At 32.3% G+C, this 27,866-nt stretch overlaps 3 protein-coding genes across 7 annotated transcripts in view; all 3 read right to left on the bottom strand.

The window, feature by feature from the left end:
• The window catches only part of LOC106462559 (GTP-binding nuclear protein Ran), a 9,391-nt gene extending 2,967 nt beyond the window's left edge, over positions 1-6,424 (bottom strand). Inside the window, exons 1-5 of one of the 5 annotated variants that reach the window (XM_013922493.2) lie at positions 6,260-6,424; positions 4,688-4,744; positions 2,819-2,903; positions 549-674; positions 212-399 (exon numbers count right to left, since the gene is read on the bottom strand). In XM_013922493.2, coding sequence (XP_013777947.1) covers positions 212-399; positions 549-674; positions 2,819-2,903; positions 4,688-4,735 — 447 coding nt within the window. In that variant the 5' untranslated portion in view covers positions 4,736-4,744; positions 6,260-6,424. Of the gene's footprint in view, positions 1-211; positions 400-548; positions 675-2,818; positions 2,904-4,687; positions 4,745-5,240; positions 5,304-5,597; positions 5,617-6,059; positions 6,098-6,259 lie in introns of those variants that run through there. The other 4 variants (XM_013922495.2, XM_013922494.2, XM_022389855.1 and 1 more) reach the window with 4 other exon arrangements.
• A 9,913-nt stretch (positions 6,425-16,337) lies between these two features.
• On the bottom strand, positions 16,338-23,423 carry LOC106462558. The gene is made up of 3 exons (XM_022389852.1): positions 21,597-23,423; positions 20,120-20,152; positions 16,338-18,305 (listed from the first exon to the last, which is right to left on the bottom strand). The coding sequence occupies exons 1-3, from the start codon at positions 23,320-23,322 to the stop codon at positions 18,199-18,201; spliced, it is 1,866 nt and encodes a 621-aa protein (XP_022245560.1). The 5' UTR covers positions 23,323-23,423; the 3' UTR covers positions 16,338-18,198.
• Positions 23,402-27,866, bottom strand: part of LOC106462552 — a 13,020-nt gene continuing 8,555 nt past the window's right edge. Inside the window, exons 3-6 of the mRNA XM_022389851.1 lie at positions 26,693-26,828; positions 24,833-24,898; positions 23,500-23,597; positions 23,402-23,419 (exon numbers count right to left, since the gene is read on the bottom strand). Of these exons, the coding sequence (XP_022245559.1) occupies positions 23,402-23,419; positions 23,500-23,597; positions 24,833-24,898; positions 26,693-26,828 (318 nt within the window). The remainder of the gene's footprint in view (positions 23,420-23,499; positions 23,598-24,832; positions 24,899-26,692; positions 26,829-27,866) is intronic.

Below are 27,866 nucleotides of genomic sequence, written 5' to 3'. Positions count from 1 at the left end.
CGCAAGCAGATTTTGACATCAAATTTTGGGGTAAAAAAATCCGTCCTATATACCGAAAAATATGGTACTTATTATGCACGAATACAATTTTTCAAAAAAATGTTCAGTAGTTGCTTTTCTGTCTCACACATAATCAACTATGTACATTGATACAGATGGTGCAGCAAACACTGCTAATGTTCTCACAACTCTATTCACTACTTATACATACCTGAAGGTTCTTTTTTCTGTGGAACACGATTGATTTTGCTTTAACCTTTCTGTCTTTGATGTCTACTTTATTTCCACAAAGGACGATGGGTATGTTTTCACAAACTCGTACCAAATCTCTATGCCAGTTAGGAACATTTTTATAAGTGACCCTTGATGTTACATCAAACATGATAACGGCACACTGACCTAAACAAAGCACACAAAAGTGAAACACTTAAAACAAGAAGTTGTCTTCGTACTTGCTTCAATTAAACTATTAAAAATAAAATACAGGTTGTTTTTCTGTTTTTGACATATCAAATCAAGCAAGATTTATGGATGACTTGGAAACTAACCCTGAATGTAGTACCCATCACGTAAGCCTCCAAATTTTTCTTGTCCTGCCGTGTCCCACACGTTAAACCTGACTGGACCACGGTTTGTGTGAAATAACAATGGATGAACTTCAACACCTAGAGTAGCTGGAAAAATAATAATTTACATTGTAGAATACATTTAAAAACTTAACTGTTAGTTTCATCACAATAAAAACACAAGTAAAAAAAGAAAGTTAGGAACCAACTGTGATAACACCTTTTCCCTTCTTAATTTGAATTTTGTTAATTTACAACAAATAGTTTATGTATTGGCAACTCTGCGGAGCAGCTCGATAAACCGAACTTGGCCACTTACTGAATTCAGAACGAGGGTTGGTGAAATTCTCCTAAAATCTTATTGGCCATTTGTAGAAGTGGTAAGATCTAAATTTTTCCAAAGGGTTGCACCTAGCTTATTAGCCAAAATTAACACTGCTTTGTGTCTCACTAACAACAAGAATTGCTTCTTAGAATTTGAAACATAAATAAAATGTCTGCCAGTTTGAAGTATGTCATATCCCGATTTGATACTAAGATTATAAAGTATGAGAAAATGGACAGTTAAATGTTCGAGTTTTTGCAGCTTTCCGTTACAAGCAACATGAGGATAGGAAATAATTTTCGTCTCGGCAAGATAACTCGGAGTGAATGGGTAAACGAGAATTACTTTTGACATTAATGCACAACACAAAGTTCAACCGTAATAAAATTGCTCCTTTCAGCACATTTACTCCTCCCTACGATTAAGGTATTAACTGTAAGTAGTAGTGGGTGATCTTGAATCATGAAACGGCAACATCAATGACTCGGTTCACTCATGATAAAACATATTATAAATAACTCGCTGTTACTATACTTTTTTTAGTAATTCTTCAACGGAAATTCGTGTAGTAGTTAGTTCAATTAATTCTGGTCAGTCATTACAGTTTTAAGTACTACTTCAGACTAAACTATAACTCGCTGTTACTATACTTTTTTTAGTAATTCTTCAACGGAAATCCGTGTAGTAGTTAGTTCAATTAATTCTGGTCAGTCATTACAGTTTTAAGTACTACTTCAGACTAAACTATAACTCGCTGTTACTATACTTTTTTTTTAGTAATTCTTCAACGGAAATCCGTAGTAGTTAGTTCAATTAATCCTGGTCAGTCATTACAGTTTTAAGTACTACTTCAGACTAAACTACGGTGACTTTATTGTCTGAAACATAAATGAATCTCTGTATATAAAATATTTCCATACAGACAATTTCAAGAGAGTAAGTGTTCTAGGTACGATTACAGTAAATTAATCTGTGAGACTATCTTTTTTTTATTATTAGCTAGATTTTTTGTAAGCCAGCAATACCAAATAGAATGACAAATAATGGGGGGTAAAATCGTAAATGTTAAAGGGAATTCATAAGAAACTATAGACTATAAATTAATGTATAAGACCGTGGGGCATAGTCAAAGAAGTCAGTCAAAAGGGCTTGACCTCCCGAGTTCAAAACTGTAATTAGATCTCAAATCGGTCAAGAGATGACGGAGACATTCTACGAGCCACTACGCTGCAGCTAAAAATACTTAATTAACTGAGCCCTTATGCATAGGATTACATTCAACTAATCAATTACTCTCACAAACTTGGATAGCAGTAATAATTTAAAACATTAATCTTGATTGGTAGATTATTTTTGAAACATTAATTAATTACTTTGCACAACACTAAACAATGTAATCAATTAATCATTCAGCTGTTATTAAAAATACAATTACTCACCAACTAACATCAAAATTAAAAGTAATGTACACCAAATCATATTAGAACAACCCATTATTTATAAGCTAATTGATGTCACTACACTGCTCTCTTTCAATTATAGACAATCATCGCTTCAAAATTACCCTGGTGGCTTATAAACAAACATAACAGTTAAGAATGCGAGGAATCAATCTAACGAAAACAAAAATATTCACACTTCGATAAACAGGGTTCTTAGACATGAAATGTAAGTGAACCTCAGTAACTATTGCCAGTAAAACATGAGGAATTTAGATAGAAGTCCTTTTTTTTTGTCTTATATTTTGTCAATAGCTTTTGAAGTTAAAATTTCATTAGGCTTAGTAAATATCACGAAAACAACATTATACTTAAGACCTAAGATGCCTTTTTGATTTACCAGCTTAGATTTATTATGACATATTTATTATTGGTAGTTTCTCCCAGTCTAAGAGAAGAAATAATAATAATGGGGGGGGGGACCTTACCAACATATTTTTTTTCAAATTCGCCTGTCAGATGTCTCTTCACAAACGTTGTTTTTCCTGTTCCACCATCACCAACGAGAACACACTACAAACAGAAAAATATTGTAAAAACCAAGTCCAATATCTCTTGGATTCACACCATTTTTGCCGATTTAAACTGCGAGTGAAGTCTGAAGCATGTAACCCTTATAATTACAAACATCCTATGCTTGTTTTCAAAGGGGGAAAAATATATAATTTTTTCTCCCTTTTTAATGTAACACAACCCTAAACGTGTAAAAATCCAGTTTAGAATACTAAGCTTCATTCTGTTCATTGCTGCTCACCAGATGTCATTAACAGCAATATAACAGATGAAAAAAAAATTTAACTGCATTTCAGAATCAATCTTCAGAGAAATTTTTAAAGACTAGATTTAAAATGTGAAGTATTCGATTAAAAAATGTATAAATAAGTTTAGTGTAGTATTAAGTTTGGAAGTAAGAGAAATGATGATTTTTTTCCCCACTAACACAAGTGTACAATCTTCATTCATAATCTCAAGGATAACATCAATGATCAAACCTAATTGAAGACAAAGGAAATAACATGGAATAAATGCCGTTAGATTAAATAGGTTGGAATATTAACAAAACTAGAGGAAAGCTATGGATTTATTTCTAAAAAATTGGGAAATTCAAAAGGACTTGTAAGAAACAGCTGGTTGATAATGTTAACATTAACAGCAGTGTTTTTGACGTATGTTAAAGGTAATCAAAAAGTAAAAACTGATACTGGACCCTTAAAGCTTCAATACTAATGGCAAGGTTTTTGTTGAATACTATGAAATGGTAGAGCTTTTAAATATTCTACTCTGTTTTTGCAATATTCCCGAGCATCTGATAAGAAGTGTTGGAATTGACCTAATTCGTGCAGCTATTAATGTTATGTAGAAAGGCTGATAGATCGTCTCAGCTATCAGTTTCGTCCTTCCCAAACTAGTGTAGAATATATGTTTATTCAGATGTATTCAGGCAATTGTTCTAAATTTTCCTGGTGTTCTGCATGTAGTCATGCCATTCTCGTTAATTAATAGTTCCTGAAAAGTCATACATTTTGCCCCCGTGGGGATGGGGACATCTCAAGGGATGACACAGATACTAGTACAAATTTTTATGATTTTTGTTTCTATAATGTATGTTGTAATTGGAATATCGTCAACGACACCTGCTGTTTGGGATTATGGTATACCACATTTGAGTAATTTGTCTAACTGTAAAAGCATGGTATAACAGAAATCTTCTCATGTTTGTCCCGTGCAGCCAGTAAGAGACAACAGAAATACGTAAGCTGAATAGTCCCTATTCTATTGTGAATAAAGATTTTGCTTTATTTGTTAATTTGTTGTTTTTTGCTGTCTGTGTTTGAAATTCTCATCAATACATTTCTGACATTTCCTTCCTTGCAAGTATTTATTTTTACTTATCTAATCGATATCATCAGCAAATAGAAATGTCACAAGATTACATATAGATATAACACCACCAGGGCCACCAAGGTCTTTCAGGTGTTTTAAAGGAGAAGGTCAGATTTACTAGAAAAGTTCAAGTTTACCCAGGGGACTTGTAAAAAAAAACCAACAAAAACAGATTTCTATGTGCTACGTTCTAAAATTAACAGAACAAGTAGGGAGATATTTTTTCTTACAAGGTGATTGACTTACAAACTAAGTTGTCATCAACACTGGATAAACTAGTAAGATAGGTGGCGTGACACCGAACAATGAAAACAACACAATTAAAATCATACTGAAGTCAAACCTCAGTTTCAACCATCATCATGACAACACTGAGATATGAATTTTCTTAATGTATCCAAAAGTATCCATACTTTGAATGTAGGTATCCCATCTCCAAGGTCAGTCTGATTCTGTTGCATGTTTCCCAACTAATAAAAAAAATTTATATATGTACAAAAAGTTTGATTCAACCAATAAAAATATAAATTAGATAATAATAATTTAGTTGGTAATATAATTACTTATTTGTTCAGCTAGTCTGCATAATGTCTGTATTACTCTAAAATTACACAATATAATTAAAGATTGACACGTAACTTATTAACTTAACATATGATATAAATTAACATATACCAGAAAATTAATTACTTTCTACTTTAAGCTCATAATAAGAGAGACAAGATGCAAACATCCAATTGTTATGTAGTTAACACCTTACTTATTTTTAATTCTATCTCTCAAAAGTTTAATATTATATAAATAGTGAACCAATCAGTCACAATAAAAGTAAACAATGAAATCCAAAACCATAATGACTACTGATAGTGACTTAATATTGCTTTAAGTGCAATATGATTTTACCAATGATAAAAATCTTAGGTTTAACTTAATTATCACAATTTTTTACAATAAAAACTAACATACACCTGGGTGTTCCAGTGAGACCTGTCTGCCAATGTCATACACATTCATTGCTTTCACTCACTAGTTCTTGGAAGTACTAACGTAGACAGAACATTATGGCATATAGACTGGGAAATGTTACACTGTTAGTCAGATCATGACAGATATAAATTTTAGAAAATGCTCAGGATGGTTTCTTCAATTGGTTAGGGTACCAAGTAGGAACAATACTATTATAGATTTATTATTAACTTCTAATATAGAAATAGTTGAAAGGGTGGAGACTGGGGAACATTTGGTTGAAAGTGATCATTGCTCAAAATTATGGTTCAAAGTTTTAAAAAACAAATAACTTTTGAAGAAATGAGATAAAATTACCTGCTGTAAATTGGGCAATTGAATTGGAGATCTGATAAATGTGGAAAAATATTTAAAATAAATTTTTGGTATTAAGTACTTATCCAGTATTATACTTTAATATATATTTATACATTTTTATAGTATTTTTTTAGTAATACTAATTACACTGCTGTACGTGGACTGATTCTTTTTAACATAAAATTTAATAGCATCACACTAATTTAGCTGTCATACTTTACATCAAACTACAAATATATTTGCTGAGCGAGTCATGCTTTATCATTATTAATTGTTACATAACATTAACAGTAACAAAACAATGCTTCGTCATGTTAAGCCTAAACTTAACATGCTTTCAAATATGGTAACCCTAACGTTTGCTTAAGTTCTTAGAGTTAGACATTAATTCAAGACATATCTAATCTTTAAAGTTTAACTTGTATTTGTAAATAAAATCATTCCGCAAATTAAAAGTATTACATGGACTTCTACATGTCCTAGTCGAGTCTGTCATAGTACTTTTATTAGTTACAACTGCTAGCTATCTTGCTAAAACTTACTAATACTAATTCAATGTAAATTCTATTTTTAGCATAAATCTTTTTCTACTGAAATGTTCACATTTTATAGTTGATTCATTAAATTATATAAATTGTTGAAAGGTTAAAAAAATTACTTACGTTAACCTTATTATAATGTTTCCTTATTTAGCTCGTGTATTTCTAATAAAATTTGATCATTCACACAACTACTACTAACTGATAATACTTTTTGAACTTGCTTATTCAATTCAGTCCTACCTCGGTGTGGCTCAGATGCAACTTCCGGTTTTGGCGCGTAATTTAAGAACACAAAAGCTGCTAGATTGTGTATTTCATCGGTAGAGGTCTTCTTAATTGAAACTATACTTTTAAATTGAAAATTCTAATATTAATTGAAGTTGTGTGTTTGTTTTCTTAGGTCCATGAATTTTTTCCCACAGCTTCAAAGCTATCATGAGGACTCAGGGTGTACCTGAGGGTGTGATGTAGCCCCACCACCACCACCAAGGGGGATTTAAAGCTAACTCGCTCGAATGGTTATTCAGATACGATGGAGATCTAAAAATGAATGTGTTTTTAAATCGCTAAACCCGAATCTGGTTCCTCATCCATTTTGGATCTCTGGGGTCTCATGTTTGAAATTATGTTCATACCCCACTCACAAACTAGCAGAACTAAATGTGACACACATGTGCTCTGGTATTTATCACGGGAGAGTATCATAACTTGTTTGTTTCCAAGTGCGTACCCCCTCCCTTGGAATTGTTTGTTTGTTTTTAATTTCGCGAAAAGCTACACGAGGGCTATCTGCGCTAGCCGTTCTTAATTTAGCAGTGTAAGACTAGAGGGAAGGCAGTTAGTCATCACCACCCACCGCCAACTCTTGGGCTACTCTTTTACCAACGAATAGTGGGATTGACCGACACATTATAATGCCCCCACAGCTGAAAGGGCAAGCATGTTTGGTGTGACGGGGATTCGAACCCGCGACCCTTAGATTGCGAGTCGAGCGCCCTAACCACCTGGCCATGCCGGGCCTCCCTTGGAATACCTATAGAAGTAATTGGGGATAATGGAGAAACTTAATCGGACATTGGGCTTTTGAATCCCGTAGCGGTGCAGGGTAATTTTATGCCAGTCTCTGTAAAGTGCGATGTTTCTTACCGAACTTAAAAAACTTAATTATTTGATTTTACTTATAAGTGTAGCCAAAGCATATAAACAAGACTGAATTGATATGCGTAGGTTGTTTAGCTTATTGAGTGAAAAGAAACAAAATGTGTGTAATAATGTCCACAGTACGCTGTATAGATATTATGTGAATTTAAAATTATATATATATTGATACTTCCTTAAAATGTGCTACAAAGAGTAAAATAAGAATTCACTGCATGCTGTGCCGGATTAAGGCGGGGACATAGAGAACATGTATCTCAGCCCCCTGGTTGCCGTGGATAAAATTACTTGTAGGTACTCGCAAATCCGTGACATAGTTTCGGTCGATTCAACACAAGATGTTGGCCAGGTCAGTGTTACTGTGCAGTATGTGTTGAATGACACACCCTTTGAATGCTTCCTCACATTTTCACAGTGTTGAATTAAGGGGGGAGGAGTAAAGGGGGATTCCTCCTGTGAAAAATACCCCTGAGGTACAGTATTTTCCATTTTACTGAATTTTAATTCATTCCACCCCAGCTTCACATTTCTTCCCTCCCCCAGGTAGAAAGGTCTGAATTTAATATTGGTTGAAAGTCACAAGACTTGCTGGATTATTTGACGTCGGAAACAATTTATATTATGGATTGTCGTGGTCAGACTTATGATAATGCGAGTCAACATGGATAGAAAATACTCTGATATGCAACAAAGACTGAAGAGATGTAATCCACTGTCCGTGTTTTAGATATGCACAGCGCATTCCTTGAACCTTGCTGTGTAGAAGCTGTAAGCTTTTTGATTTCCTGACAAACGTTTACCCTTTTTTTTGCATCCACCCATTGTTGGTCTGTTCTAATGAACCATCGGGAGGGGAAAGAACTTACAGTGAATTATCTCTCAGAAACGAGATGGTCTGCTCGTACAGATGCTACTGCAACCTTATCCAAGTGATACAAAACCATTCAAGACGCATTAGATAAAATTGCTGATGATAAACAACAAACTGCAGCTATGAGACATGAGGTTGATGATTCCTTGTCTCAAATATTGGATTTGTTGGAAACAGCGTTCGTCTGTCATTTCTGGGACACCATTCTTTTCAGATTTAACACAACAAGCATATCGCTACAATCCACAACCATTGATCTTTAGGTTGCTGTAGATATACCAGAGTCCCTTGTTCATTTCTTAGATACATTGCGTGAAAGCTTTGATAACTTTGAAAAGGAAGCATAAGCAACATGTGGTAGATCTGTTCGTTTGTTAATTTTCCGTAAAAATTCTTTCCGAAAAAACTTTAGCGATACAAGTCCTTTCTTAAATAAAACTGGTTTATTCTTTCTCAATACAACTTTGAAATTCACTTAATTTCCACAGTCACGCTATAACTTAAACAAACGCTATAATTCACAACTAACGACTCACGCGCTCGACTCAATTGTCCGTCTCTATCTCTGTCTGCAATTCAATTCCCATTGTTGCCGTCAGTTCTTGGCGGTCTTAAATACAAGAATAGAGCACATCTAGTAAACACTCGAGGCTTCACGAACGGACATGAATTTTCTAGAAGCTCATGACGTGTTACTAGCGTCACATCACTTCCGCTGTCGTAACAGATCAGACTACAAAATATCTCGTGAAAGTAAGAAAACAAGAAATGTGGATAGTGAGGAGTCAGAAGGAACTGTATTATCTGTAAAAGAGAAATCTTATGTGTAGACATACTTGCATATAATTGCTTTAAGGTTTCGATTCAAGGTTGTGTTAAGCTCTTGTATAATGATAGATAGAGATATAAAAGAAGAGGCTACCAAATTCGCTTTACATTATCCAAAAGATCTAGACAAAGTAGTATACCTTCAAGAAATGATTCAATTTGCCAAAGGAAAAGGTTGAACAAGGAATCGAGGATGGTTTACTTAATGTATCTGTTTCTCTGAGAATATACCTTTGTTTAAAGGTCACAAACTACTCAGGATGTTCAGCAAATTAACACTTATACAGAATAAACTGCGATAAAATTCGGAATGAGCAGCCAAAGGCATTAACACTGTTGAGCACTGGGAGTAAACTTATGCGAGGAATCTGCTTCAAAACCATCAATCTAAACTTTGCTGACTACATTTTGAAATATGTATTGAGATGTGCTTCTAAGACAATATAGCCTATATCTCTTGAAAATTAAAGTAAAATATACATTTTTGTACTACTTTATTAAAAAATGGATGACACTTCATGTTCAGAACATGTACAATTACTAACACTATATATGTAATCAATATATAGTATTATATATATATATTTACAGTTTTAAAGGCACGTTTACATGTATTAGGCTGTATGGTTTTTGTAATCAAAGAGTGAAAATGTTTTATGGGAAAGTTGTTGCTATTTGTTTATAAAGGTTTGTTTGTTATTAAAATTGCATAAATTACTTATTCTCACGGGTGTGCTTTCTTGCGAGAAAGATTTCTGTAAAGTTGAACATTCTACATGGTGAAAGTAGACAACTAGTCTTTTTCACTGATGAAACCCCCATTTTTTGTGTAGTAATTACCAACAGTGACGTGAGTAGCGCAAGTGCCATGGGAACGAATAACATTGCTTGGTGTACACATAATTACTGTTTACATGGTCTAGTTTCTTTGTGGACCTTTTCGAGATATATCTCCACGAGAGCCATTGCCCTTTTTCAAACTTTATTTTCTTGAATAAATAGAGATTGTTTGATATTTTCATACACTGTGTCCTTCTACTTTCAATCTTCACAGAAAAGTCGAAGAATAGTTTAACTTTGCTGCTCAAACTACCTGTTATTCTATATATCCAACCTGATCACTATGAGGGGAAATCTCTGTACCTGAGAATACTGTTGCGTCATCGAGTCACATGACTACTGTGACGCAACGTTTCTAGAATTATCATGTACTTTGGCGAATGCTCTAGTATTTACTAGTAGGGTAGGCTGGTATATATAAGAGGGGAAAACGTGACGCGGTAAGAAAGGTAATGTGTGTGGAGATAGTGAGTAATTGAACTGCAGTCAGAAGTATTATTGACGTTCGTTTGTTTAGCGCGATTGTTGAAGTTGAGTGTATCGGTAAAGTTATATTCGGAAAGAATAAACCAGTTTTATTAAGTAAAGACTTGTGTCGTTAAAATTTCGTCGGAACGAAGTTACGGAAAAATCAATTAACGAAACGGAGACGTAACAATACATATTCACACTTTATATGTAGAGTGAAAAAATACAAATAATAAAACGAGGGTATAATCCAAAAATGACTAAATTAATGGGTAAGGCTGTATTCCTAATAAAAAACAACAACAACAAATATCAGGCAGACTATCACTGCCTATGAAGGGATGGCTCAGGCTGTATTCAAAATAAATAACAAATATCAGGCAGACGGTAGCATTGCCTATGTAGGGATGGCTCGGATTGTTCATCGAAATGGTATTTTAAATATCTTTTCAATAGATCATCAAAACTTTACAACACTATACAGTGTTTTCTTTTATAACAATATCTATGCATTAATTGAGTCAAAAGTTCTGGGAATGTCTTTAAATATCATAGCAAAAATTTATAATTTCTTGTTTTTCTGCTTGTTTTTTTATTACATGACTAGTATAAAAGCCGGTCAAAAATGACGGGAAACAGATCCTACCAAATTTGAATCCTCCAATATGCACTTGCAAATTTGCCTTCCGTAAACAAACATAAGAAAAATTAAGGGCCTTCTAGCTTCGGGAAACCAAAGCCTATCATGAGCAATATCCTTTTATCTTTTATGTCTCTTCCCGGTAGCGATCCTTGTTCCAACATTCATGGATCACACTTGTTTTCTTATCACATCAATTGCATTATTGCAATAGTTCTCTTAAAACCACATTTCCTGTAAATACTTGATCATCGTACAAAAACTTTTCTTCATAACAAACGGCAAAGTAATTTCACTGAGTGCTATATATATATATCCTTGGTATAAAAACTCCCTAACTGACAGGCTTTCATACAGCAGAAAAAGTGCCGAAATTTAGGAGCTATTTACGCCTATGTTAGTGATTGAATTCAACTAAAATGAGAACAAGCAATCAAAAGAGGAAGTATTATAGGAGAAAAAGTGGAATTGGACTCGTGTAACTCACGAAATTCGGACTAACACTTGGCTTTTATTACTAACTGTAAAATGCTTATTCCCTTTGTCACTCTGGCGAGAACGCATTTACGCTCCCTTTTTGGTAATGCTCAACAATATACATAGTCGCTTAGCAACAAAAATATCACCTGATTGTTCTTAAGCCAACTATGGTGCCTATGTTGAACGCTCAATATTCATTGATTTGTTAGAAAGGTTTGTTTTTGTTCTTTATTTTTTGATAACTTGGGTGATATAACAGCAAAATAGTTTAATTCAGAAGTTTTATGACATTGAGTTTTAGCCAAAAGCAAAATATCATTTACCAAGTAGTATTTCAGCTAAGCCTTACGTTATGTTTTAGGCCTAATGCATAAATTAGATTACGAATAGGCGTACTGTTACTGACGTTATAGTCAGTATTTAAAATGTGTTAAGTGGTGAATAAATAGTTTGTTACTTTTGATACTTTAACACATATGTTACCTAATTAGCTTTAAAACATGGAACAAAATAAACGTTTATTACTACCAAATCTCCCTTATTCCTTGTACAGTTAAAAAAAAAAAAGTTGAAAATTTGTGTCAGAATGTCCGCACCATGTTTTCTAATTCCTGACTTAGAATACAGTGAAAAGGTACGAGAGTGTTATTTAAGTTTCTTTCAGAGTGCACACGTACTTTTGTTTACGATAAAATTTCATTTTTTCTGTGTAGTTTTTACTAAAATGTGGTGATTAAAGAATTACTTCGAGACTGATGGAATAATCAGAGTAGGTGCATTTTGGAAGTACAGACAAATTCGTTTTAGTTAAATTCTATAATTTTCATTATTCATTCAACAATAGTTTCCTATAATTTTTTATGGGTTTATATAGCTGTGATTATGATAATTTAAAAACAAACAATTGTGTCATCCAATTTCACTGAGGTGGCATAGTTTCCAATGGAGTATGCAGTTATAAGTATCATTAACTAGTAGTAATTAAATAATAGTAATAATTCTAGCGTAAACGATGTTATCATTATCCCTCGAAGTTAGCTTTTTACATAAATTTCGTGTTCCTTTAAAAAGCTTTAAGTACAGGGTGAAACAGGAATTACCATTCAATAAGAGATAAACAATAAATACTACAGTTAGAATCCTATTGTATTTAGAATTTGGTTATAAATACAACCCTCCTATGTCTATTTATACACTGCATTAAAATAAAACAACAACAAGGAAACAAATAACGAAAAACTTTTTAAAAAATGAAGTAAATGTAGGGAAGACTAATATCAAACTTTGAAAACAATGCAAACAAGATAGTAGGGATGATGCAATTACCATCCCTACATTTACTTCCTTTTTTTCAAGTGTTTTCTTTACTTTTATCTGTGTGTTTGCTAACTACCTATTTAGTATGAATTAGATATAACCCTTTCACTACTCAGATGGGGTGGAAAATCTCCACTCCATGCGCCATTCTTTTTTTTTTTGTACCTTACGAAATCATAGTATAGCATGTAAAGGTAAAGAATAAATACTAGAAAGTGACATAATGGCCTCTGGGTAGGCCTGGTATTATGTTGAGTGAGGAGGGTGTTCTTTCAGGTCCGGGGCGACCCTCACCGACTGCCTGATAAGACAGTAGGGCGAGCAAGACTTCCTTCCAATTGTGGCATCCTCTTTTATCTCACGCACTGGCTCAGCATTTGTCGTGAATAACACGACTATATTGTTCAAACATTACAATTAGCACACTAATATAAATCACTATATAAATGCCTAATATTTACAGTATATACAGTTTTTTTTCACGCTGTATATACACGATGGGGTGACACCTATGGGTTATTCGTACAACCAAATATCAGCTGTGTATTTTAATATGAACACGCACACAAATTGTATGAATAACTGGTGTATTTAAAATCAAATTACCCTAATATAAACCTGTTATGATCATCAGCAATGGAATTTTTAATGCGAACCCAGACTAATCACCTTTCTCTAAAAATCACAAATTTCTGTCTTGCTACTTTCTAACGCTTGGCCAGATTTCATGGTTTAAACAGTAATTCTTTTTCATTCATTAATAACTCATGTCACTTGGCAATGAAAATGTTAAGCCTAAAAATGATTCATCATCAACGAATTTCTTGTACGGTATTAAGATTGTTGTATACTTTGTAAAAAATGAATACCAAGCAATCCTGAATGAATCAGGGTACATTTAATAATAATAACTAAATATAGTTTAAATCTATGGATCATTAGCATTTCCACTGAGAAGAAATATATATTAAATATATCTACATATACTGACCATACAGAAATGAAAAATTTACTGATATCGCAGTTGTTCATATATTACAATAAATACTATTTGTTTTAGCACAAAGACACTTTGGGCTATCTGCTGTGTCCACTGTGGTGAATCGAACTCTGAAAGTTTCATTGTAAGTACATAAACTTACCATTGACCCACCAGAGGACTAAGAGAAATGTATACACGTTTTATGAGATCAGCCTGTGATTGTTGAATTTTAATTGTAAAATTTAACAAGGATATTGTGGCAACTTGTAGATACACAGCAGCTACAACCATTTGAAAATATTGTCACAATAAATCATTAAATGCCAATATACTATGAAAGTGTTACTTGTCATTTCACAATACTGAAGTTTCTGTGTATTCCACAGTATGGACTTTTAAGTGACTTAGCCGATACATAGAAAAATACTCAGGCTCCAATGTCTTTCAGATTTTTATTTTTTCCAGATTTTTTTTTCTTCCAGTATAGTTCTTGCTATAGATAACTTGCATTACAACATTCATCCTTTGTAAGCCACACACACACACACACTACAGATACCAAAACTGAAACCTACCAGTTACATGTATTCACTACATCAGCGGGAAATTTTGTAACTTATCGAACAAACTGAAACACACACATGGAATGAAGTATTATTGATGCATCAGGTATAGTACACAGTATACAAACTAACTAGTACTCATGGGTTACTCGACTTTATATATATTACTTTTCTATACCACCTTATAATGATGGTGTGACAACTGACTACTGCACCAAGTCTTGTTTCTTTCATCAACTTCTGATCGAATACATAAATCAGAACTTTATCTTTTAACTTACTCATAAAACAGAAGAATTGCATCAAACAACAAGTGGTTTGTAATAATATGCAACAAAATATCACACTGAGTTCTATTTCTTTCTGGAAAGTGTTGTTTTTCTGTACTATTTACCACTTGAAAAAAAACAAAAAAAAACTAGGTTACTATGGAAACCTAGAACACAGCTTACTGTAATATAAACTTGACTTCTAAAGTAAAGTTTAGGAGACGGGTTTATTTATTTATTACAAATGTACAATGTTTCATCATCATGAGCTTGTTGAAATATTGTACATTTGTAATAAAGTTTCTTTCACTACCCTTTCAAGCCGTCTCCTAACTTTATTTTCTAATAAGTGATTTCCTTGCCATCAAATTTCGATTCATACTTGACTTTTGTTAGAATAATAATAATAAAAAAAAATGTACCATCGAATTTCTGAAATTGTTCAACCTCGATATAAGTTTGAGTTACATTGGTAATATTCGACTGTTTCATTCTTTTCTAGATAATAAGGAATGAAAGAATACTTAAAACAAACCATGTGGTGACAAGATACAGTCCACTGTATGTTATAGACTGTTTGTATTATTTCTAACAATATTTGAGTTGAGTGTTTTAATGCCAGAACTGGTGTGCACTTTGAAATCTGGGATTTTTGTAGTTCACACTAATTTTTACTAACCAGACATTGTTGATAATTTAAAAGGGTAGTAACAGAATTGAATTTTATATTTCACATATGAATAGCAAAATATCTAGAATTTCCTCAAACTTTTACAGAATCTTTTAAGTATGTCTATGAACACAAGCAGGGTAGAATTCTGAAATTAGTAATGACACACAGAGTATATTCAAAAACTTTTTTATCCCTCTTCAATTTCATATGAAAATTTAGGTCAGTTAATAAAACCAAAAAAATAAGCTAAGTTTCAAAAGACAAATAAAACTGGTTCACAACTTCAGCTTGTAAACATACAGTGGGGGTTGACATGGAAGTTACTTGTGTTAGACAATGTTGCTTTCACACAGGTGACCCTTCCCATGCAAGACATGGAATAAACGTTTGATTAGAAGAATAACAAGATTATTATATTTTCACGAGAGATTGGGTTTTGCGTGACTATGAACTAGTTTTCAAGATCACAGTTTCTCACTAGAAAGTCAATGCTAATTACTTTAAATACAGACATTATGTATTCAAGTCTAAGTGCATTGAATAATTTATCAAATATTACATTTTAAAACACTATTAAACACAGGGTGTCAACCCAAATTGTATAAAACTAATGATTAACAAAAATTAAGATAGGACTTTAGATTAATTTTTATAGTTAAAATTTACAGTAATTTCATCAAATATATTAATATATATATATGTATGTAAACATTCTTGTTAACAACACAGATAAAATAATAAATCAACCTTCTTATTGAAAAGTTGCTTTCTAAGAAATATTAAAAAAATCTATCTTAAATTCTAACGTTTTGAGACCTTTATCCTAAAAATATGAAGTTTCATTACTGCTTTTAACAACTGCTTCTAGCTGTACAAGTTATAAATGAAACGATGCGCTACATAGTCTTTATGCAAATTAAACAACACATGTATAACCCTTTAACTGTAACAATGCTTAAAAACTCGGTTTATTTAACATTTAAAAAATAAATGCAATACCTTGAATGTTTTTTTGAAATAATAAAAGACCAAAAACATTTTAATCAAAATAAAAAAATTACTTTTTTTTTTTTTTACCAAATATGTCCAATTTAAAAAGCTTAATTTTGTAAGAGCTTATTAAGAAAAACAATTGATAATAAGATGTTTCGCTGAAACAAATAATTTTTATTTCTTAAAATATTGCAGCAAAGATTTTAGGTTCATCACCAAAATAACTGTACCTTCATAAGAAGTATCATAACCATCAAATTATTTTCTCATCTCCGATGCGAAGTAATGTGGCTTACAAGGGAAAATATATAATGTTATAGACTACATAAACGGCACAACTAGGAAAAAGTGTCTTGTTCTACCTTTGGTCAAAATAAAGTTGCTGAAACAACAGTAATATTAGTGCACACGAATCTGCATCTAACCATTACTGACAAAATGTCCCATTTTCTTTTCATTCGCAACAGGTATGTACACGGTTTTCTATTATTGGGCCCCCCGACAGCTAACTGCAGAAATGAATCTATGGTAGTTTTCAAGAAAAACTTAAAATTGTTTAATAAATAAATAAAAGAAGGAAAACTGAGTACAAGAGTTAGTTAATAATAAAATTTTCTTCATCAGTCTCTTTCCCTGTTTATCACTAACTTCAATTGTAGTTGAGTTAATTTTTTTTTTTCCCCCAAAGAAAATTGTGGGATTTCACTGTACGCAGAAGTTCACTTTTAAATAGTTTTGTCTGAATATGCTGGAAGTTGTATACATTTACTTCCTTTCTAACAACTTGTACACAAGTTTAAATAAACCAAGACCAAATATATTTAAAAAATAAATAACCATGTCACCTGATGAAAAAAAAAATATATATATATTCTTTTTTTTTTTGAGCTAAAACACAAATAAAAACAAGTGAGCAAACAACTTCGACTTAATAATCTGAGGAAAACAAACAGCAATGAATCTACATAAATGGATGAACGTTTTATGAATGCTTTTCTAGATGGCCAGAGACAAAAGTACATTAGTTGTGAAGTCCACAATGCTATGGACACAATTGCACATGGTCAAAATGCTAACATTACATTTTACAGATGCAAGAGTATGGAAGTATACCAAATGTATCACTAATCACCATCCATTTCAATTCTTCACTGGGCAACAGTTCGGTTTCTTGTCCGAGAAACACTACACAATTAATATAATTTTTTTTTATGTATTTTCTTTTCACTATAATTTCATTAAATTATTTGCCCCTCTCAAATTTACACACATTTAATGCATCCAATAACGAGTGTTAACTGCAAATGCAGCTAGTGTTTGAATTATATTGTCTGTAACTCCACATGCCATGTCATTTTCTTAACTGCAGCATGTAAAACTGGCTTTTTCATCTTCAGTCCAGTGCTAAAAAAGAACAGCTAAACAAATCTATGGACACTTGGAAAGAACAGAATAAAAAAATTACAAGGTTAATACTAAGTGTGCATATTAACTGGCAGGTCAACCACCGCTTCCTCAGTTCATCTGACTCAAAAGCTATAAACGACAGACCACCGAGAGTTCTGTATTAGCACAAATCTACAATCACAGCATTAAATTCAACCTTTTATTACACTGAAATATTTTCCCAGAACTACGACGGTTCTGTCACCAAAACCACCACTTCATTGTCATGATCTGCAAACACAAAAATGGTGGCAGTTGAAAATGAACAGTTATAATCAGCCAAGAAAGCTCCATAGAAGTTGAAGACAATGTTTAGCACAAATGGATGTTCAATGTAAAAGAGCACTTGAGATTTTATATATTCTTGACTTAGTGACAAAAGAGCAATATGATGTAACAAATTCTCAAAGCTAGGACACTGAAAATTCGTTACTCTGGCTAGTCGTCATTTACCAACATATTAGAAGCAACATTTAATTGAAACAGCAGCCTGTTCTTGCAGCAACAAGATATTTTTCTTCGGATTTCTTTCTATTTGTTGTTGGGAGATACTGGTACTTTTACCTCAACACTTGTGTCGACCAGTTCTGTGTAGTATCTCACCCTTCCTACATTTGAAGTTGAATTCTCGGAACAACCTACACCATAATTAGAAGTTCACATTAAATCAAAATATTTCTGTATTTTACAAGCTAATTTAAACTGAATAAGAAATATTCATGTGTTTGGAATGTGGAGTACGATTAACGAACCTCAATCCGAATATTTAAACTACACTGTAATAATATATTTCACAATATATTTTATCAAAGGGATACTTTCATAATGAGTCTATTCTTAAATCCTTTTCAGTGATATCTTTGTCGAATTAATTCTCTCTACGTAAGTTTGTTTCTTGTTAACCATAAAGTTATTCAATGGGTTTACTGTGCTGTGCACACCACTGGTATCAAAACATGGATTTTAGCATTACAATTTTTCAGATTTACTGTTGAGCCACTGGGGAAGGGGACTCTACCCCAGTAAATCCACATATAATTAGTAAAAATACACTTGATATTATAAGATTGTTAAAAATCACAAAATATTAAGAAACAAAATCTGTATTACATAGTTTTAAATCGAGTGAGAAAAATTACAAGACAAATTAATTTAAGTTTAGGCTACATTTTTAACTTAAAGATCCATTTTGACAGCACTCGTGAGTCGTTGCGAGTGCTGACTGACAACCGTCGTTCAATCACGAGAACACGCGTTAATAATCCCAGACAAGTCAATGAAAAATTAGAATATATATCCGTTGGTATTTGGTGATAAGATTTAACGACAACTATCTATTTGATTCGATTTCAAAAATAAAATAATGAATTTGGAAATGTTAATGTTTCAGTTGTACACTTTACCCCTGCAGTTATTTTACTGAAGTTTTTATTTCTATACTTATACAAGCTACATCAATTTAACTGTACTTATGTGGATGACCAATTAAAAGGAACTGAATTGGTTGTGAAGTTGAGCAAATAAATGGCAGACGACTTTTAATTAAAATAAATGTAAGGTAGTGAGTGCACAATTTGAATAATGAGAATAATTTTGATGAGAATAACCTTAACAGTTCTAGTTTTATGTAAGAAAAATATTTTGGTGTTCTGGTTGATAAGCAATTTAATGGTAGGATCTGGTTGATAACCATCCAAGCAATTTAATGGTAGGACATACAAGATTCTAATTTATAATTATAGAAATAATGAATACAAGTCTAAAGAGTTTATAATATTATTGTATAGTTCATTGGTTAGACCACATTTGGAGTACTGGGCTTCTTATCTTACGATGGACACTGAATTTTTTTAAAGAATTTAGAAGAGGACTACTAGGATGGAAAAGATTTCTAAAAGAGTTAGAAGGGGATCTGATTGAGGCGTTAAAGATTGTTAAAGGAACTGATGGCGTTGAAGTATCATCTTTTTTGATACTTAATGGTTAGAATGGTAAGACTAGGGGACACAAGTATAAATTTTGGTAGGGTAGGAATCATTTTCAGCTAAAGACAACTTTATTTTTATAAATGGGCTGATGTGGGATGCCTTTAAATGTGATAGATGCAATTAATTTAAAGAAGTTTAAGGGACAGCTAGATGAATATTTGAATGATAAGGGCTGGCTTTAAGTGTTTTAGTTTAGTGGGGGGGCAACCTAGATGGACCAACAGTTTTTAAGAGCTCCCTCTACCTTGTGATGCAATATCTGTTATATGCATGGTTATTTGTCAATTTAAAAATATCCATAAAATACATAATTTTCAAGTACAAATTTTATACAAAACAAATTTCTAATGTCACAAATTGTTTCAACAGTTTCTATAATACTAAACTAGTTTTCACGACATTGATATGGTTAATTTACTGGAAAACAGTTCTGAACAACCAACAAGTGAGAAAAAAATCCTTACCTTTATTGTAATCATTCAATACTTTCTCCCAACCTGAACAAAATAAACACAGAGTTGGATTAAAATAAAAAGATTCTACACTACTTTTGATAAGATCCTGTACCTAGAATTTCAAAAAATAATGTTTCAGATCTTACCTAAGTTCTCTTTTAACATATTTAAACATTGTTACTCAACATATCTTCAATACTCCTGAAACTTATAATTTAAATTATACCATAGTTTCATTACAGCTCGTCTAGCCTAAAAGTAAACTATTTACTGCAGAATAATTAGCTGAAATTAATCTGTTTTCCTAGAGTAAACTGTAATCATAGTGACGTGTGAACGATTGTTAAAACTTGCATGGATTCATTAAAATATTTCTGTGGGATTATTTAAACACGAGCTTACCACAGTGACCTTATTGTGAAATTATCAAAAAGAATTGGGGGGAGGTTGAATAAGTTACCAGTTACATATTTGTACTAATAATTTTTAGAAAGACACAAACAAAACTAAAACCAAAATGTTTGGCAATTACTTTAGTATATTACTAAGATGCATCTAAATTTGAGTCATGACTGGTGGTTTTGTTTTTAGAAATTATTGGTAACTTTCATTTAACTGCCATTTATTTACAATCACTGAACTTATTAACCGTTACCTAACATCACGTACACTGGGAGGCATACGTTAAGTACCGTTTACATGCATCACACACAGTACAAGGCAAGACAGTTACACTGCACCACCCATTTGAATACATTTTCAAACAGTGTTACACAATCTACATCTACATTTGTAACAGTACGAGATGTGGAAAAACTTCTTAAAACACATGCCAGTGTCCCAAACTTTCTTACAAAAGTCGATGTGTTAAAGTTCATTCAACAAACTAATAAATAACCATAAAAAATATGCTCCTTAAGACTCTTTGAAAATCCACAGTCAAACATTAACATAGAACCGAAAAAAGTTTGATTTATAGCTTACACTCCACATAACAATAAACACTCATTTAAAAATAAAAAAAATTAGTACCAATAATAATTTCTAAAAGATTAATTATTAAACTGAATTATAACAAATTCATCCAAATATTGACTACCACAGACTAATACTATTCTCTTTGTAAATTATCTTACAATGAGCCAACTTACCTTCTAAACACAGACAAAAAAAACTAACAACGGACGTGAATCAAGTCTCGGAGCAACTTAATGACAGATCTTAATTATGCTGTCTCAATTTCATATACAAAGGAGTATTCATTTACATAAATCAAGTTATCAGGAATTAATTTAATAATACTGCTCACAGAGTGGGAACATTGAGAGATTTTCAAACTAGATCACTGATTATAAATAATACTTTGTATTAAACATGTCATCAGTTGTTTCTCGTTTATACACTACACAACCAACAAGACAAGTATCTTACATGAAAATGAAATGAGCTTGTTAAGAAAAAAAATAACTTATCATGTAACACTTACTCGATCCAAAAAAATGGACAATACGGTCATAATTAAATGTATCAATATTTACTGGAGAGTCTCGCCATTGTATGTAACGACCTGATAGAGTGACAACTCCATCATAAGGACAAGGTTGAACAACATCGGAAGACTCGGTGTTTCCTGTGGGAGATTTAATGATGCAGTTGGATGTAGCACATTTATCGTTATTTGGTTCTGCTGAGTAGATATCAGGAGAGATTTGCAGATGGGAACCAAGACTGGTCACCACCCTGACATAATCTTCCCCAAGGCTCATACGAAGCAACTGTTCATTGACCTCAAAACCAAAGGTCAGATCACACACATGTTCACCAGGAACATAATTATCCATAATAATAACAGGTGGACATTCGGGGTCAAATTCTGTGGTAACTCCAACTAATTTCTCTCTTTCTTTCGGAAACTCTTGAAATACACAGTTCCGTTTGCTAGGCATGTAAATGTGCTTTTCGGGAGGTCTAACCTGGTTGGAGATTATAATTTCATTAGTTCTTGTAGAGCATACTGGCACCGATACAGGAGCTGTAGGAATACCAAAGTTTTGGTTTTCCACTTCTACTAGTGGTTTAAAGTTCTTTATAACAAGGTCTGTATTAGAGATTGAAGACAACTGAACCCGTGGATCTCTGTTTGATGAGTTACTCACATGATCAGTAATGCCACCTGATTGATTATCTTTAACCGAATTACTCTCTACAAGATTACACTCTATACCAAATTCCAAACCAAAGTTTTGATCTGGAGGTGGTAGACAAAATAATGCATTTGGGTCACTTTCAATCAATCTATTGTTCAGGTTATTATTGGAGGACTTCACTTTTTCCCCCGAAGAAATCACTGACATACGTGTAATATCTGCATAGGAAGCTTGCGAAGTAGATGAACAAGAAGAAGGCGTGGTATGAGGATGAATCGATGTTTGTAGCGGGGCAGAACTACATACAGGCAGAGAGTGGACACTGTCCAGATCAGAGTTTTCTGCTGACGAATGTTCCGAAGGAGGAACACTGCTAGTTGATTTTCGGCGGGAAGAATCCTGCCTTCCTCTCTGACCACGGTGTGACAGATTTAACAACATGAGTTCATTGCAAGAATTGTGATTAGTGGGTTTATCAGGGTAGTATTTACCTGCTCCAACGGTATGAATGTGTCTACGGAAACCATCCAAAGATTTTGTTGGCAAATGTTTCTTATGTTTCTTCTTCACCACGACACGAAACTCTGTCTCTTCCACAGACTCATGACTCACTTCCGAAAATGAATAAAAATCCTTAACAAAACCAGATGAAGGGCAGCTATGAAAAAATACTGGCTCAGAGGAACTACTGCTATTTATTACATCAGATTTAGGTCCAATGGTCTTAATCTTTTCTTGGTTTTCATAATCAAAACAATTTATTTCAACACCCGAGGAAGTACTATCCAAACTTTTAGTTTTTGTTATTCTTTCCAAAACGAAATCGTTAAATGGATTATTGAAAAAACTGCATTTCCTCGAAGTCTCATTTTGTTCATTATCATTTTCTAAGTGATCATCATCCTCACTTCTAGAAAAATTGCAAGGGTTATTAAATTTGCTGTTTTTTTTAATATTTGTAATATTTTTAAGGTTCTGCACATTCTTCACATCCCTTGAGGATACTTTATCTTTTTTTCTTTCCAGTTCTTGACTAACTGAAGACTTTGTTAAACTAGAGGCCATGTGTCCAAGAGCATTGTTGTTCCCGTATGTTACTCCTTTTGATTTCTTGTCAGAAGAATTGATGTATGCCAGTAGCGAATCAATATTTTCCTCCCATCTGTGACCAGCAATGTCCTTTGCAAGCATGACATTTTGGTTGTCTGTATTTCCACGGAAACGTTTAGTTTTCCTGCTTACTCTATCATTTTTCAAATGATGAGCTTCGGATGAAAATAATTCCGTAGTTTCCGACTTGTTTCCGTTAGCATCTACAGATGATAAAATTCTACTTTCTTCTGAAAAAAGAATAAAAGATTATTAACATTGTTAAAGTGAGAAGACTGTCTTCTGGAAAAAAAAAAGAATATTCCTTCCAATCTTGTATAAGCAAAGTTTTCTTTTTAAATACTTTTTAAAATTAATTCACAGTGAAATTAATTCAAAAATATACTGAACCAGCTTTAACTTTAAATCATGCTAAAGACATGATAAAATAATCAATATTAAATAACATAGAAAATTTTATCCAATTTTTTTTCGCTTAAAAATTACATTGTTTCAGTTTTAAGACATTTATCGCACGTATAAAAATTGCTTCTGTCTCATATTCTTAGTTTAATATTTTCTTGACAATTTTTGTGACAGAAAAACACCCAAGTTTACATTCAATGTTTCTAGTGTCACTTATCAAGTAACCATACTTAGGGAACTACTCAAAGTCTGCCAAGAAAACGTGTAGTCCAATTATCAATGCACTATTTCCTGTGGATTGGCTTTCACTGAATTATCCCTTTAGCACACCAGTATTGGCAAACTTCAGCAATATTGCAGAAAACAGATTAGATTCTGATCTTTTGAAATATAACTGTGTTATACCTTACAGTTTTAAATATTCCAAGATTAATTTGATAAAGTATAACTAGCCAACTTGTTTATTGAGGGAGGTCTTAAAAAAACTTGTTAAAACGTCTTGATAAATGACCTGCATCTATTAACTAAACATTTGAAAGGTGTCAAAAAAAATAAATAATATTTCTTAAGTAATCAACCTTATTCACTTCTGAATATTTACCTATCTTATATTTTACACACACACATTTTAATTTTTCAGCTAGCAAATATTGAAGCTTAGTGTTAATCACTCACACATCTTTAATGTTTTAAAAGACACGCTTTTTGAAAAAAAAAAAATTACAATTACAAAATTTGCACAATTAATAATGGTGAGAAATCCAAACAAGATATGTTTGAATAAAAAACATCTATGTATTTTGGCTATAATGCTTTCAAAATTCATTCACAGCGGCTCAAGATGAACTAAAGTCCAGAATAAGTCTTGCTGATAAACAGAATTTAACTGGTTCTATTAGTTACTGAGCATCAAATATTTCAATTAAAAAAAAAAACAACTGAAACCTTGATATGATATTAGCTTCCATTAATTAATTAGTGATAACATTTTGTTAATAACACAAGGAAAGTGAAATTCTCCTCATAAGACGTTTTAGTACATTAATAGATAACACAATACCTGACCCCCCTTTCTTTTTCTTCTTCTGGGTTTTATTTACTGACTGGTCACTCAAATACAGACCTTCTGTAACAAACAGAATTATTAAATATAAATAGAGGCATAAAGAACAGGAAATGGAAAAAAAAATCATTAAAACTATCCATTACAGTCGGTATTTAATTTGTTTAAGAGACTAAACACATTAAGATATATTAATGCTACGTAAATTATTATTCATAGACCATAACCTATAACTTAAACTAACAACCTGTAATAAGAACATCTAGTTTTACTCGAGAGTGACCTTCTACATTCACTTGAAATCTGTAACTTCTACGACTGCCAAGGTCAGCAAAAACATAATCACAAATTTAACATGTGAGGTATTACGACTTAAGTGTACAATTTGTACCATGCAAGAAAGGGTTATAAAAATTTTAGTCTTTTCCAAAAGCAATATGTTACACAAGTAGCTTAAGTAATGGTAGGATAAGAGGACACAATTATAAATCTTTAACTGAGGCATCTTTATTTTTCTAACAGGGTACTTGGCCTTTGGAATGGGTTGCCTTCAGATGTGGTGGATACAATTAATTTAACGAAAGCCTTGATTAATATTTGAATGATAAGGGCTGGCTTTGAGTGTTTTATATTTTTGATGGGTTGGTCCAGATGGATTAAGAAGTCCCTTTGTTGATCTCAAATTATACGTATATATATATAATATGTACCAATATGGCTGACTTGTTTTTTGGTACTGTTCACTACTGGTGTGGAACCATGTGATGCATCACAGTTTAAATAATTTTTTATTTTTGTACGTTACTCATTATTAAGACCTATCCAACAAAGGTTTTCCAGCAGTAAGTATTGGGATTAATTTCAATATTGGTGGTATTTTTATACGACATCTGTTGGCCCTGTAACCAACAAAACCATGGATGTTAGAAAAAAAAAGATAATGCATCAACACTATCAATTCCCTTAACAATCTAAACGCCTCAATCAGATCCCCCTCTAACTCTTCCTTTTTTATCAAGAAACAAATTTCAGTTAATATTCCCAACCAGTTTACACTTCCAGCCTCGTCTTGTTACTTTAATAAAGACAGTTAATACACACACAGATGGTTTAATAGGAATCACACGCAGAGTTGGAACATTTAAATAGTGTCTCATGTTAGTATTATTAATAAAATTATATTATGAGCATAAATCACTATCTTTATAACTGCTTCACAAGTTTTATAAAGTAATTTCAATATGAATAAAAAAATGTGTATAAATCTTTTAAATTCATATTAAAAGACAATGAAAAATATTTTCATTATGTAAAAAAAGTCTTTTAAGACTTAGTTGATGTTTTTTGTGAACAGTAAAAAAAAAGTATTCATCCACATGAGAAGAAGATCCCTTGTAGGAAATAACCAATAGTACTGAATGACTGATAATAAATAGAGAAACCTTAAGGATCATTGTTACTAGACATAAGACAGAAAATTTGACAGTTCAAGAAGGACATCCTCTGTAAGAAATGGCATTTATTGACCATAAAGACATTTTCCTATAGTTACTGACCAACTCATTCAGCACAGATTAAACCTACTTGCCACAGATGGTTTTGTGCATTTGTAACACATCACACTCCCCTTTTCCATTTCACCAAAGTAATTATTTTCATCAACAATGGGCATTAGTGATTGTGAATATGACACTTTTAACAATACTATTTCACTGTAGTTATAAATTTAGGTCACCTACTCTTAACACTTAAAGAAAATAAACAAACTCTAAGTGTTACATGACAACCTAAGTGAGTTAGGAGTACAGGCAACAGCATTTAAAATAGACATTGATCTTTGTAAAGAAATAGTCGTACCATCCAGAATAGAATAAGAAGATCTTATCCCTATGTTCATGATGTTTCCTCCGATCTGGGGTCTACCATAACTTGCTTCTAGGTGGATTTTCCTGTCTGCATTCTTCTCTGAAGGTTCGACATTACTGTCTAACAGCTATATAATACATAGTACATGTGATAGAAACAGTAAAACAATACAATTAAAGAACCTGCAGCATTAAAATATATTAACAATCATCTTGAAATATAAGAATTATTAATTTTAACAGAAGAAACTACACTGCAAGTGAAATGTGTGTCCTCCATTTTTTAGCAAAAATAAGTTACATGCATTTCTTGATTTTGAAAAGCAATACCAGGAAAACAGAACTGAACTTTACGATTCGTGATTTTTACGTACATGTTAATGTTCTTACATGTACATACAATTCCATTAAAAGTATTGTTTGTGAAGTAATTACAATAACAGGGGGGCTAAACATGTACAACGTGCAATTTCACTAACTTCTGCACGGCCTAAAGTCGGACAGGTATGAAGAGATCATTGTCTCTTGAATCAGTGTTTAGTGAAAAAATTTTTTAAGTCATAGTAAATATTCACATTAGCATTTATACTAAGAGCTTTATTTATTACACCAAGTAGCGAATGTTGAGATTTAAAGGCACCAACTCTTTTAATACAACTTTATTGGATAAGTAAGCCACCTCAGTTATACTGGAGATATCAGTCACGCTGGCCATTTATGTCGGTAATATTTAAAAAATTCACCTAATCAGATGGTACTACATTTACTTACAACAAATATTTTTGTTGTATTATCACTATAGTATTAAAAATAAACTTGAGATTTCTTTGTAATAAGTAGCTTAAATCTTTAAAAAAAACTGTAAAGGTTTAATACACTTTAGAAAATATATAAAATATTTAATTTTTTCAAGATGACAGTACATATTCCATAATTACGCTACTAATGACTAAACTTTTTAAATTAATCATCTCAAAACTGACAGATAATAGTTATTATATCACAACTGATAAATAATAGTGCTTTTTTCTCATCCACATGGGGTGAATATATATTCTTCTACTGAAAATGTATAACCTACAAAATTTTAAGGAAGTAAGCTTCACTCTCTTTTCGGTTAAATGTGTTTTTTTGGCATTGCCAAAGCAAATTTGTCTTAACTCTTT

This window comes from Limulus polyphemus, unplaced genomic scaffold (assembly GCF_000517525.1).
Source record: "Limulus polyphemus unplaced genomic scaffold, Limulus_polyphemus-2.1.2 Scaffold1197, whole genome shotgun sequence".
Taxonomy (NCBI): domain Eukaryota; kingdom Metazoa; phylum Arthropoda; class Merostomata; order Xiphosura; family Limulidae; genus Limulus; species Limulus polyphemus.
Note: the sequence above shows the minus strand (reverse complement) of the source record. Positions and strands in the feature narration are given on the sequence as shown.

Bases quoted from the DNA above. Each gene is read 5' to 3' on its own strand.
- LOC106462558 (XM_022389852.1), bottom strand. From the start codon at position 23,322: ATGGCCTCTAGTTTAACAAAGTCTTCAGTTAGTCAAGAACTGGAAAGA. The intron at 20,153-21,596 runs GTAAGTGTTACA...TATTTTGTTCAG, and splicing joins TGTCCATTTTTTTGGATCGA to GTTGGGAGAAAGTATTGAAT. The intron at 18,306-20,119 runs GTAAGGATTTTT...ATTATGGTGTAG, and splicing joins ATTGAATGATTACAATAAAG to GTTGTTCCGAGAATTCAACT.